Source organism: Miscanthus floridulus, unplaced genomic scaffold, assembly GCF_019320115.1.
Source record: "Miscanthus floridulus cultivar M001 unplaced genomic scaffold, ASM1932011v1 fs_588_1_2, whole genome shotgun sequence".
NCBI classification, from domain to species: Eukaryota; Viridiplantae; Streptophyta; class Magnoliopsida; order Poales; family Poaceae; genus Miscanthus; species Miscanthus floridulus.
Genome location: NW_027096979.1, coordinates 2,078 through 16,626, shown reverse-complemented (window position 1 = coordinate 16,626; position 14,549 = coordinate 2,078). Strand labels below are relative to the sequence as shown.

Below are 14,549 nucleotides of genomic sequence, written 5' to 3'. Positions count from 1 at the left end.
TTCTTTGTCGCAATCAAAAGCACAAGGCAACTTTGTACTTTGTGTGTGATGCAATTCGTTTTCCCCCCAAAAATCAAATTAATATTTTAAAATTTAACAAACTCTATAAAAAAAAGTAATACTAACATCAGACTAATCATAGAATATATTTATATGATATACCTATTTGGAATAGTGTACTATATGTTAATATTTTTTAAAACAGGCCCCTAAAAAGGAAGTTTGACTCATTGTAAACCAAAATATGCATTTTTAATCTTTTGATTTGAAACAGAGATAGTACTCCATCATGCGTAATAAATGTAGCGCGCTGTGACATTTGAAATTTGTCCTGAAATAAAGGAACTCAGGGAAGAAAAGAAAATGTTTACTCAACAGAAATACGTGATTCACTACTTGCCATATTTTGGTACGACTCTTTAATTATGAGGAATAGAATCAGATTTTAATCGATTAGATAGTTAAGTGAGTTGCACTCTCTCTTATTTTGTCCGACAAAGGCTAGAACGTGTGCTATATTTCAGGACGGAGCTGTGGAACCTAGATGCCAGGAGCCAAAGAAACTAGCAGATTCTTGAGACGAACGATGGAGAACCTGGAAAGAGACGAACAACGATGGAGAACCTGGAAAGTGTCTAACCATACGGCGATTCTTGTTTGTGGAAAACGAATACCTATATATAGTAACGATGGGAGGAACCTCTCTGACTCTGACCGCTCTAACCGATCCGTTGGTACTGACGAACATCTAACAGCATTTGGCTTCGATATTTCTTCACGTTCACAGGAAAGCACAGGAAAGTCAGGAAGACGTCAAGCAAACAAGCACCTAAAAGGCCAAAGCAGAGCGGCCATGTGAAGGCTCTCTAATTTGTTCCAACCAGGAAAGGGTTTCAGTTTCTTGGCAATGCAAGCGACATTGTTTTTGAGCGTTGAAGCCCTTGAAGCCTGAATTGCTTAGCGCTGGGGCCTGGAATCTGCTCGGGCAGGGTAGGCGGATGCAAATGCGGGCAAAATTTACTTTACCGGGCATCGCATCACATGGACGTTGAAAGGAATAATGGCGCACGCTCGCATGCACGCACGCACGCTTGCGGCATCTCTCTGGTCGTCAGGGACAGGACAGCACGGGAACGGGAACATTCGACCAATCGACCGCCTGGCGCCGGCCGGTGGATGCAGGATGCTTGCTTGGTTTGACCAGCAACTGACTGGCTTGGGGCTGCAAGCGTGGTTGGAGCAGGAAGGTGAGGAAGCTGTGTGCATGCGTTACGTCGAGGTGAGAGACAAAAAGCAAAGATTATTTTATTTTTCATTCAGTTGAGGCCTCGTTCGGCAGTCGGCACCCGTGGACGGACGGAGCATTGCGCACATGTTGGATGCGTTGGAAAGGCAGAAACAGACGCTACTGGCTCGGCTATCTCGGGAACTGGATGCCATTTCGCCATGCATGCCAGCCACCACGCACGACCAACAAACAGCAACAGGCCGGGGGCGAAGACCGTAGTAGAGTAGAGTACCACCGTCAATGCATGTAGTATTGGAGGGACCATATCCTCCTGGAGATTTTTGTTTTCTCCGCCGCTTGGTCGCACGCACTACTCCTCGCAGGCGGCAGAAGGAAACAGCAAGGAAGAAACCGACGCGGAAAGGCGAATCGCCTTCATGCCGGATGCTGCGTCGATCGATGGAGAGGCAGCCAGGCAGCCAGGCGTCATCGATGATGCGGTGCAGTAGCTAGCTAGCTAGCAAGTACTACGTGCAGATCTGCATGGCTGCTTGCGGGCTTTCTTTCTTTGACCGGATTCAGAGCGGCGTTTCGGGAATTGAGAAATGGACTCGTCTCGTCTGCTCAGGCAAGGCAGGCAGGACGAGAGATGCTAGCAGCTAGCTTTCACCTTTGCCAAAAGCTTCCGTGTCTGTCATGCATGATGCATGCACCGTCGCCATTCACACACGGTGCGACCATAGCAGAGGAAGTGCGAAAATACCAAGGTAGGAGAAGAACAGAAAATGATTCGCGAACGAAACCGCCTCCGGTGCGCGCTGGGCCAAGAGAATTACGGATCTCAAAACCATGGGACATGTTGCTGGGCTTTCCAGCCCAGATAACAATAATGGCGCCAGGAGTATATATGTAATTCTAAACGTACATTTCGAAATTTTCGTAGGGCGAAATATTTCTCAAACTTTTACTTTTAGATATACTTGGTTTCATCCCAGAACAATATCAAAGTTCTTTTCAAAGTTGGTCCGACTTCGTTCTGACAGCAGCTGGAGCAATTCGATTTCGGCAGATCGTCAATTCGTCGTGCCCTCTTTGATGTCGATCTCGGTCTTTCTTGAATGCAGCGGAAGCTCCGCATCTGATCCCCCATCTGTAGTGCATCTCATATAGGCGCAGATTGTAATGCATCTCGCAAAAAACAAAATATGCTGAGACAAACACCTACTGGAATGAAATCATGCCAAAATCTTTTGAATACAAGAAGCGTCTTGTCATGCATATATTCTCTCTTTCTCATTTCGTAATGAAACAATATTTGACACTAGTAGTCTTTTATTTACAGTCTTCGAAATGCCACTTGCATTGACCAATATTTATAACGAATTATTTACAAAATTTAATGACATTGTAAGAATTGAAACTACTCTATCCATTTCAAATTATAAGATGTTTTGATTTTTTTGCGTACATAGCTTTTGCTATGCACTTAGATATATGCTATCACTACAGGAAACTGGCTCTTTGCCGACTGCAATTTTATTTGCCAACTGTTTTTTTTCGACACTCGGCAAAGAGGTCCCTTTGCCAACTGGAATTTCCTGCAGTCGGCAAAGCAGGATTTGCCGACTGCCTGGATTTGCCGACTGCCAGGCAGTTGGCAAAGCCATGGCTTTGCCGACTGCCAGGCAGTTGGCAAAGAATTGCAGTCGGCAAAGGCAGGCCATGATTGACGCCATCCACGCCGTCACCTTTGCCGACTGCCACTCCGTCAGCAGTCGGCAAAGGCGCAGGCTTTGCCAACTGCCATCCTCCCTGGCAGTCGGCAAAGGCTCTTTGCCAACTGCCACTGATGGCAGTCGGCAAAGAATTAATTTTTTTTTTCGATTTTCGATCCCAGTTTTTTTGTGTTGCCTTGCTACAGTAAGTACATGATATATTCCAAGTTTGAGGGTCATTTTGATTTATTTTGCTATATTCCGTAGATTTTTTCTGTTTCTTTGATTTTTTCCGACAGCTCCAGATTTGAACTGCAGGTACATGAAATAATGGAATCCGGCCATTCAGAAAATGATATTCATGATGTTTGGAGCATGTTGAGGCCGTGTGCGGGGCCTCGCGTGAAATTTCGACCGTGTTGGTGTCGGAACACGCCGAGCCACGCGCGTGAAAAGTGTTTTTAAATTTTATAAAATCGAAACGGAGTCCGAAAATGACGAAACTTGACGACGTGTCTTGTCAGTCGCATGCGGAGGCTGTGGTAAAAATTTGAGAAAGTTTCGAGCAAGTGGCGACGTCGGGTCGCTAAAACCTGGACATCTTATCACATGTGGAGATGTCCAGGTTTTAGCGACCCGACGTCGCCACTTGCTCGAAACTTTCTCAAATTTTTACCACAGCCTCCGCATGCGATGACAAGACACGTCGTCAAGTTTCGTCATTTTCGGACTCCGTTTCGATTTTATAAAATTTAAAAACACTTTTCACGCGCGTGGGTCGGCGTGTTCCGACACCAACACGGTCGAAATTTCACGCGAGGCCCCGCACACGGCCTCAACATGCTCCAAACATCATGAATATCATTTTCTGAATGGCCGGATTCCATTATTTCATGTACCTGCAGTTCAAATCTGGAGCTGTCGGAAAAAATCAAAGAAACAGAAAAAATCTACGGAATATAGCAAAATAAATCAAAATGACCCCAAACTTGGAATATATCATGTAATTACTGTACCAAGCCAACACAAAAAACTGGGATCGAAAATCAAAAAAAATAAAAATTCTTTGCCGACTGCCAGGGAGGATGGCAGTTGGCAAAGCCTGCGCCTTTGCCGACTGCTGACGGAGTGGTAGTCGACAAAGGTGACGGTGTGGATGGCGTCAACCATGGCCTGCCTTTGCCGACTGCAATTATTTGCCAACTGCCTGGCAGTCGGCAAATCCAGGCAGTCGGCAAATCCTGCTTTGCCGACTGCAGGAAATTCCAGTTGGCAAAGGGACCTCTTTGCCGAGTGTCGAAAAAAAACAGTTGGCAAAGAAAATTGCAGTCGGCAAAGAGCCAGTTTCCTGTAGTGCGTTGCGTTGGGCAGCAGGGCGGGAAAAAGATCGAGACGCGATGAATGGTGATCACGCATCGATATCTTGGCACAGCCTGACGCCAATATTGGCAAAATCCGTGGAGTTACGTCCGCGTGCATTGTGTTGCGCTTGTGCAGCTCGATCTGCCGGATCCAAGGACGTAATAGCGCGGCTCGTACGTGTACCGCGGCCCAAAGCTAGCTTTCTCGATCGATTCCGAAAAAAAGTTGACGCGTTGGCATGACGGACGTCGTGCATGGCAATGGCAATGGCAATGGCAATGCCATCGATCGATCAGTTCGAGAGAAAAAAGAGTCTATAGCTACATGCATGTGGCGTGCGCACGTACGGCTAGCTACTAGTGCATCATTCATTCATCTCTCTTCGTCGTCCTAGAGGTGCATGCGATCGAATGTTGTGCTACGAGACGATTTGAATCAGTACACGTGCGTATGAATGCGTGATGCACGTATACACACTGTATGTCCTGATGAGAGAGACGGGTCGAGATACCAAAAACGCGTGACGCGAATGATGATGATGCACGTACTCGCCGTCGTAGCACAGACGTACGTGTTTTTAATTTGGGGCTGGTTTAGTTTACAAATTTTTTAGCGAAATGGTACTGTAGCACTTTCGTTGTTATTTAATAATTAATGTCCAATCATAGTCTAATTAGGCTTAAAAGATTCGTCTCGTGAATTTCGTCTAAACTGTCAGCCTGTTCGCTTGTTGGTTTCAGCCAGCCCAAACCAGCCAGCCAACAGTGTTTTCCTCTCACAAAAACCAGTACCAGCCAGCCCAAACTAGCACCAGCCCCAACCAGCGAACAGGCCCTGTGTAATTAGTTTTATTTTTTACTTATATTTAATGCTTCATGCATACGTCCAAAGATTCGATGTGACGAAAAATCTTGAAAATTTTTACAAAATAAAGTGAAACTAAACGGTACCTTGGTGCTACATGCTGCCTACCGCTGCACCTTAAGCTAGCTAGCTAGTAGCTTGTAGCTAACTATAATGATCAAAATTGTAGATAATTCGCTGAATCCGCCACTTAAAGTGCAGTTGTCAGATGTTTTTGTTTTCTTTTTTGCAATACTACTACGTACTACGGAGTATATTATGAATTAAAGTCCGGGATGTGTTGGCGATCGGGCTAACCAATTGATGATCCTGGTATAACTTCTTGATGATGAGTCAATAATGAACATCTGGGTGCACAATAAATTAAAAGGGCTGTCAACTTTTGGTGATGGGTGAAGGAGGATGATGTATGAGTAATGTTGTGGACAACGTAACAACAGTCCTCTGATCTGAATAACTGTACTCTTTGTTATCTTGTAACAAAAGATTGCGTCCATAGTGTTCGCATTACATCATCAACGCCATATGTACAGGACACGTACGGCACTTTTTTCTTTATTTGCTAATTGAAAGATTCGTAGTACTACAACAGGGTTAACTATTCTGGTAGTTTTTCCCCCACATAAATAGTCCTTTGGCCTATTCGTTTCTCTTATAATCTGTTTTTTTCAGCTTATTTTTTTAGCCGGAACAATGTTTTTTTCTCACAATAAACCGTCGAAACGGTATTTCAGTTTGTTTTTTCAGCGAAGCGAATGGAGCCGGAGCCCCTCATCTCATCACTTGGATTTCAAGAATTCCCTCCTACAAATACAAATACCTCCCGACCAATCGATTTATATTTAAAGTCGGCAGAATCTCAGTGGCGGCCATGCTCGCGTGCCCATATATGCATCCATATATATCCATGGACCCGTACAAACATCGCCATCAACTCGTCATTAACTGATGCCGTCGCCTTAATAGTCCGTCGAAGGATCCGGCGAGTCCCATCGTGTCGCCCGTCGCGGCAACAGCCTCTGCGCCTGGTCCGGGGCCCCCGCCGCCGGGCGGCCGGCCGCCGGTCTAAAAGCTTCCACCGATGAGTTAATGGCGCCATGGACGACGACTAATGGTGCGATCTGCGACCTCATTATTGCGATATACTAGCATCAAACAGTGATCAATGGCAGCTTTGACGGACCTCGGTCGACCTGCCCGACTGCCGTCGACGACGCTATTCATGGTGACGCGGCGGCCTGGCACCTGGTGTTTACGCCTACTATTATTACCACGTACGCTATCGCGCCGCGGGCGCGCGCAAAGCGCAAAGCGGGTTAATTACTCCTTTAATGGCAGATCGGAGGTGCAACAAATGATGGCCCGTACGTACACTTTCACTACTCGCCGTCGCCCGGCCCCTACTCGCGCCCTCATTTATGAAACGAATCCCGGGAGACATTACCGGAGTTAATGGGGACGATACGCGCGTGATCCGACGGCGTTTGGGTGCATCCAAAGTGACTTTAAAAGTAGGAGGACCTGAATGTTGTGCGTCGGCGTCCCTTTTTAATTAAGCACCTGATTGGCCTTCTCCACACGAGCTAGCTAGGGGCACACATGTACAAAATTTTCAAATTTGTTTTTCTCTAACAGGACATAGGAGTATATCTGAAACAGTATAATATGAGTATGTATACATAGGTGTAGTTTATGATTATCTGACAGACTAGACTAATTATATCAAAAGTCCATACCATACTTTTGATGTCAACAAAACCAAACGTCATAATCCAATAGTAATATGGAAAGAAGAGTCCTACCATATTGAACAAAAAAATTGTACAGCCTAACCTAAAAAGGAAATTTCTCGGACACAGAAAGGAAAATAAAAACAACATTGTCGAGCGAGCAACCGAGAGTGTCGCCCTCTTCACAAATCACAAAACGCGTAAAAACGATAGCGGTTCATAGCTGATGTCACCGTCACCTGCCCTTGCAATTGGCGCATGCCACCGGGCTCGCCGTACCATGAGAGAAGTGAAGGAGCCGGCCAACTCATTACGAGATGTAGGGTCCGCTTGGAGAGGCTCACACAGGTGCTCCGGCTCCCAAGTACTGTCGAATAGTACCGTAGCTGTGAAAAACGACTCTAGCTCGGGTCAAAATGAACTACGAAGAGGAAGAGCCGATGGAGCTGGATATTTGGTGCTCCTCTTGGCTCCACTACAGTGCCACAACCAGAGCCAGAAGGAGCCCCTCCAAACGATCTTATTTTTTATACTACATAACAACCGACAGTAATAACTTACAATTGACGGTTTTATTTTGAACCAACGGGGGATGTACCCCGCAGTTGTTGTAACCACTCCGATCCTATAGTGAATGGGGCCTCGTAATCCAACTCTAAGAGGGGGAAAATGGCAAACCTAGCGCCCGGACGTCCGGCCCTAGGCCTGCGTCTGGACGCGGCTCCCGTTCGACGCATCCGCGCGCCCCTCACGTAAATCGAAACAGAATTGCGTCTGTTGCGCCTGCGCAACAGGAGAGCATGCCCCCACGTCACCATGCGCCTACGCCCTTGCTCCCAACTGCGACGTACGCAGCCCCTCCGCCCAGCGTCCATCCCGCTCCGGAGGCAGCATTCATCCGTACGGAGCTCCCTCGCTTGCGCTTGACGCACACAGCTCCCTCATCCCACGCCCATCGCCCATCCCTCGTTTGTATGGATGCCCTGCCAGCTCCGGGAGAGACGATGCAGCACAAGGTGGGAGGAGGAGAGATGCAACACCCGATCTACTTTTAAAACATCAAAATACAACGGTTGCAACATACGTCTGAAGGCAGTTGAAACACTTGAAATCTGCTTCTGAAACACTTGAAAAACACACTTGAAACACACTTGAAAACCATTGCAACCATACGCAACATCCTAATAAAACACATGCAACATATGTGTGAAACATATGCAACATACGGATAAACACAATCGCAACATGCATCCGAAAAAACATAGATGAAACATACCTCTGAAACATTTGAAACACTCGAAACATACTCTTGCAACATGCCTCTGAAACAATTACAACATATGCAACATCCCCCGATCTACTTTTGCAACATCCATATAAAACAAATGCAACATACCTCTGAAACGCCTGAAACAATTGAAACATACAATTGCAACATAGGGGGAGAGAGAGAGCCTGGTGCGGGAACTGCCATGGCCGCCTTATCTGCGGGCATTGGGGGCTCTCGGTGGGGCAGGATGCCGGTGTGAGTGAAGGAGCCACCAGGGGTCAGGGAACATAGGAGAGGCGAAGGTTGCGTCGTCGGTCGATTTCGGCCACCGATGGTCGGCGGCGGTGGCTGCTCCAGAGCCTGGGCATCGCCGGTGGTGCGTGACAAGGACCGCCGCGACGGTCGACGACGATGGCCCGCGCGCTGCCGCAGTGCGGCCACCGCTTCCACATCGAGTGCCGGGGTCGGGGAAGGGGCCATCGGGGTGGGAAGGAGGGCGTCGGGGTGGGGGAGCGAGCCGCCGGCGCCTAGGGAGACCTGGCCCTACTTCGAATTCAGTCAGTGGCGGCCATGGCCGCGCGTCGGGGTGGCACCCTCACTGAAGCATTATCGTGAAAAAAGTAACATATGGTAAATAAAGAGTGGTTTTTTTTGTTGTTGTTGTCGTCTATATCATCACTCATCGTCATCAATCGGCAGCTTTGATTACTGCGTCCCCAGTTGTTCCTGGAGGCGTAACCGTGGAAGCCCCCACCAATGGGCCACCATGGTCGCTTGCTTATTCCGTGCTGTTAGACTGTCTCCAACCGGGCAGCCATTACGGCACCCAAACCCATTTTGCATCGTTCAACACAAAAAAACAACGTCCAACGGCATAGGCAAATGAACGATGCATTTTGCATCGGCAGCAAGTCGAGACCCAAATATAGGTCATCTGTTCGTCTCTCTCTCTCTCGTCGACCGCAAGTCCGCAACCGTTTCGCGGGAGGGGAAAGAAGAGGAACACGCACGCGCAGGCGATTGGGCCGTCAGCGTCTCGGCCTCGGCGGCATCACCGAGCTAGGCTTCGAAGGTACGACTCGAACCCCACCGTAGGCAGGAGGACGACGTGAGGCCGCTGCCGCTCGCCTGCGCTGCTGCTCGCCTGCGCTGCCACTGCCACTGCTGCTCGCCTGCGCTGCTGCTCGAATGCGCCTCCGTTTCCTGCCTCTGCGGCTCCGTCCTAGCTGCTCGCCGCTCTACGGCACCGCTCGCCTGCGCTGCCGGGGCCGCTCGACTGCGCCGCCGTTGGCCTGCCGCTGCCGCTGTCGCTCGACTGCGCCTCCGTGGCTCCGCTCTCGCCGCTCGCCGCCACCGCACGCTTGCGCCGGTAGCCGCAGCTCCCTGGGCAGCCCGCCTTGTAGGTGATGGATTGATTTAGTGATTCACTGGTTTGGGGATTTGGGGATGGATGGAGAACCAGCTGACCCTGCTACTTGTGTCCTTGCCGGCTCTGCTGGTTTGAGGATTTGGGGATGGATTGGGAACCTGCTTGTGATTTAGTAGCAGATTACCCCCCTGTGAAACAGAGAACTATGTTTACATAAATTCAATACCAAATCCCTTTCTCCTATGATGCAAAGAATCATGTACCATGCATGTATGCCTATGTGTTAAGTTCTATGCATATTTTGTGCCAAGTTTAATTGTATCTTTGTTGCAATAGGAGGATGGATAACATTTTTAGTGGCTCAAGTGGGCACCCTGGTGAATCTAAAGAAATGTTTGGGGCAGATCAATGGGCTTTTGGTTATTCTGCTGCTTTGCAATCTCTAGATGTTCATCCAGACCCCCAGGTTTATTGCAGCCATGAATCTGATGGTTTGTTCTATTTATATATCAATGAATCGATGATTAACAATTCTTCTTATGACTAGTTCAACATGCATGGCTCCTCCTAGATGTCTGGCCCACCTATGAATGGGCAACCTAGTCAGGGGTTCTCCATTGACAACAACCATGTGTCTCAGGACGCTCCAACATTGAAAGCACAGAGGCCCCGAAAAAAGGGAAAAGTGGCTAGGAGAGGAACTGCATTCACCAACGAGGAGGACATTATGGTGTGTTCGGCATTTCTGAATATTAGCAAAGACCCTATTACTGGTAATAGTTTACAACGTTTTTTAAGAAATCTTTGTCCCTTTGATGCCCAAATAACATGGTGTCTTGTAGGTGTGAATCAGACTTCGGGTGGTTATTACAAGAGGATGCATGATTATTTCAATGAGCATAAGCCAGAAGGGTCCAACCGTAGCCAGATTGCGATTCAACATAGGTGGGCATTGATCCAAAGAGCGATGAACAAGTTCTGTGGGCTCAAAGAATCTATTGATAGGCTGAATGAGAGCGGAAAAAATGAGCAGGATCAGGTATACTTTCACTGATGTTGTCCTCCATCTCTCTAATTTGTATATGTTTATTTTCAATAGATCTTTGGTTCATTGCTTTGAATACTCTGTTCAATTCTTTAGCACCTCAATGCGAGAATGATTTCAGTATAAACTGTTGGCAGCATGGCTTGCTAATTTCTTGCAATAGTGCTTGTGAATTGTGATCAGTTGCTTCATCTGCTTTCTTGAGAGCCAAAACCCTATAGGTTTTGTTTCTAAACACATGGAGGATGCGAGCTCTGGTTTTAGTTTAAATCTGAATCTCCTTATGATATCTTGTGTGTGATGCCATGTCTGTACCTGCATATTGTTCCCAATTTCATGTTGACATCATGTTTTTTTTCAGTTCCTTGTGTCAGGCTTAGTTCTGTCAGACTTGAGTTACTTAACAGCTCGCTGTGCTTGCCTATTTGTTCATTCACAATTTTTTGTCAGTTGATGAAGTTTCTAATATAATGTTGGTATCAGTCAATCAGTTTCGTGGCAAGTATGGTATAAACTGTTTGCAGCATTGTTTTCTAATTTCTTGCAATTGTGCTTGACATCAGTTGCTTCATCTGCTTGTCCCTTTCTTGAGCCAAAAACTGTAGGCACTGCATATCTATCTATCTGGTTTCTATAGCTTGCTTTGTTTTACTTTCTATATAGTAAGTGGCTTTCACCAGTGTAATCTATATTCATATGCGCAGATAGATGATGCTGTAAAAATGTACGAGAGGACAGAACCTTTTACCATCATGCATTGCTGGAAAAAACTTCAAAAGGAGGCCAAATGGAACAATAAGTTTCTTGAGCTAAACAACTCTACATCACCTGATGTAATGCCATCTCCTGCAACTCAAGGCCATGCAGAATCTGGGAATGACAATACATACACATCACGGCCTGAGGGCAGGGATAGTGCGAAGAGGCGTAGATCAAAGAGCTTCGCAGAGACCTCATCATCCAGTACGGCTGTTGAAGTCCTGCAGCGGTTGCAGGAGAAATCAGAGAAGACCGAACAGAAGCAAGACCAGCAAATGGCTGAAATCCTTAGCAGGAAGGATGAAAAAATTAAGATTCAAAGGGATCTTTTTGACCTTCAGAAGAAGCATATGAAGATGAGTATGCAACAGCAAAAGAAGGAAAATAAGATTAGGGAGAAGGAATCAGAGGCTCAACTGATCACAGCTGAGGCTAGTATTATGTCGGTTGACATTGAGAAGGTCCCCGCTTATCTGAAAAACTATTATCTTGGCATGCAGCGGAAAATCATGGAGAACAGAGGGTTCATCGGCCCCTCGAACAATGAAGACTAAGGAACGTGTGTGTTGAATATATGTTCAAAAAAGTTCACTTGAGTTGAACTTTTGTATCATGTGAATCTATTCCTGTTATCTGTCGTGAACCTTTGTACTGTGTGTGCAACTTTCATTTAGTTGAGTAGAACACCATATATTGTTGTGAACACCTGTTATATTGAATCGTGAACTTATGTATTGTATGCAACTATTCCTATAATCTGGCAATGTACTTTGTTCAGCCTTGTGAACTTCATGTGTGCAACTATTTGTGGCTTATGGTAATGTACTGTGTTCAGTCTATCAGTTTCACTTTGCAGCTGAAGGTCTATTTGTGGCTTCTCTTTGCAATATGCTTGGTTGTGATTGGATTTGGAATCACTGTCAGGCTGGGAGGTGGTGCTGCAATATTTTCTTGGCTGGGAGGTGGTGTTGCAATAGTGCAATATTTTCTTTGCTGGGAGGTGGTGCTGCAGTATTGTCTTGGCTGGGAGGTGGCCGGCTGGGAGTTGGTGCTGCAATAGTGCAGATATTGCTTGAAAAGCCACTGGATACTGAAACTCTGTCAGTTTGTCATACATACGGTAAAAATAGGGGATACTGAAACTCTGTCAGTTTGTCTTACATACGGTAAAAATAGGGGGGGAAATGGGTAGCTTCGAAATGTAATATATTTATTATAATTAGACAACAAAATACAAAAGCTCCTGTAATTAGGATCATCAGGCAACTAGTATATATAGTTCCTACAACTACACTTTAGAAACACGTGAGCTGCCAACAAAATACATCAGGCAACTGAGCCTACACTTACAGACTCTATGATCAGTCTGTCAACAAAATACATCAGGAAACTGAACCTACAACTACAAACTTATGTTCCTGTGATTAGGAGCAAAAGGACCAGAGCATTGGCCGTATAGCTTCCACAAGTGTTCCATCAGGTCGTGCTGAAGCAATGCTGCCGTCTCTCTGTCCTGAATAATGTTTTGTGCATCAACAAGTTTCTAACTCCCTGGATTTCTCTATCCTGGTTAATAGGTGGGTCAGCCACTCCAGGCCATTCTGATGGGTGCACAATCGGTAGCTGAACCCCGCGCTCATCTTCAACGACCATGTTGTGAAGTATGACACAAGCACGCATGATGGAATTAAGTACTTTTGGATTCCATAAACGAGCTGGCCTATGCAAGATTTTCCACTTAGCCTGTAGGACACCAAAAGCTCTCTCCACATCCTTTCTACATGACTCTTGTCGCTCTGAAAAAACTTTTTGCTTGTTGCTAACTGGCATTGGTATGCTTTTCACTAGTGTAGCCCACTCGGGATAGATGCCATCTGCTAGATAGTATCCAAGGGAATAGATGTTGTCATTGACATGGAACTCAACAGAGGGTGCCCTCCCGTTAGCCAAATCATCAAAAACATTCGAACGATGCAAAACATTAATGTCATTGTGAGACCCCGGTAAACCAAAGTAAGCATGCCAAATCCTAAGATCCTCTGTTGCCACTGCCTCAAGTATTAAAGTTGGCTTGCCTTTATGCCCTCTGTACATGCCTTGCCAACCAGTTGGGCAGCTAGACCATTCCCAGTGCATGCAATCGATGCTGCCTATCATTCCCGGGAAACCTCTGGCCAAATTGACGCTTAATATGTGCTCTATCTCCTCACTTCTAGGAGGACGAAGAAATTCTTTGCCAAACAACTTGACCACAGTCATCACAAATTCCTTCAGGGTCTCGAGGGCAGTACTCTCTCCCATTTTCAAATGATCATCCAACTCATCAGATGGGCCACCATATGCTAGCATCTTCAGAGCCACCGTGCACTTGTGAAGAGCAGAGAATCCTAATTGCCCAGCAGCATCCCTCCTCTGTTGGAAAAACCTATTTTTGGCTGTGACCTCATCCACTATCCGAAGGAACAATTCCCGTCTCATGCGAAACCTACAGCCAAAAATTACAATTTTTTATCAAATTAAAACAAAGTGTCATGGACATAGAAACTGGACCAAAGATTGTACCTCCTTCTGAAATGCTCCTCATTGTAAAGTGGATGTTCAATGAAGTAGTCCTGATTCAGCTGCCAGTCTGCTGCAAGTCGATCACGCTTGTATGTCTTGTGGCCTGGGACTGAACCTCCCCAAGGGCGTTTTTGTGGCATCTGGGTGAGGACGGCCACCGCGGCTATGATCTCATCATCGTTAGAGTATGCTGCGGCTGTCCCGAACATTGACATTTTTACGTAACTCCAAGCCATGGCCAATACTAGCGCAGTCGAGGTCTAAAGCCAAGCCGATTTAAGAACAAATTAGCCGCAAATCATGGGATTAAGAGGGATTGGAAAGGATTCAGAGGGATTTCATCCTCTATAAAAATCAAAATTTCTCTAATCCCCTTTAATCCTCTCCAATCCACTTGGATTTGGGCCAAAACGCACAAGCCCTAAAGGATCGAACAAGCAAATAGCCAGAAAATCAGATTACCTGCACTCTCCGATGGACTCTTGTGCGCCAACGTTGGCCTTGTGGAGACGGTTCATCGAGTGAGCCTGCGTCGGCTTCGCCGCTGCCGCCTCGAGTCCCTTCACGTAGCTGGGGCGGCAAATAATCCCGCTCGAGGAACCCGTAGTTTCGCACTCAGTCCGCACGCTTTGTTTCCCGCGGAAA

General features: G+C 46.6%; 1 protein-coding gene and 1 pseudogene across 1 annotated transcript; one reads left to right on the top strand and one right to left on the bottom strand.

Annotated features, from left to right (window-relative positions):
- Positions 1-1,060: 1,060 nt before the first annotated feature.
- On the top strand, positions 1,061-11,896 carry LOC136532356 (uncharacterized; annotated as a pseudogene).
- Positions 11,897-12,818: 922 nt separating this feature from the next.
- LOC136532355 (protein ANTAGONIST OF LIKE HETEROCHROMATIN PROTEIN 1-like) lies at positions 12,819-14,140 on the bottom strand. Its single transcript, XM_066524958.1, has 2 exons — positions 13,905-14,140; positions 12,819-13,827 (listed from the first exon to the last, which is right to left on the bottom strand). The coding sequence occupies exons 1-2, from the start codon at positions 14,138-14,140 to the stop codon at positions 12,819-12,821; spliced, it is 1,245 nt and encodes a 414-aa protein (XP_066381055.1).
- Positions 14,141-14,549: the final 409 nt, after the last annotated feature.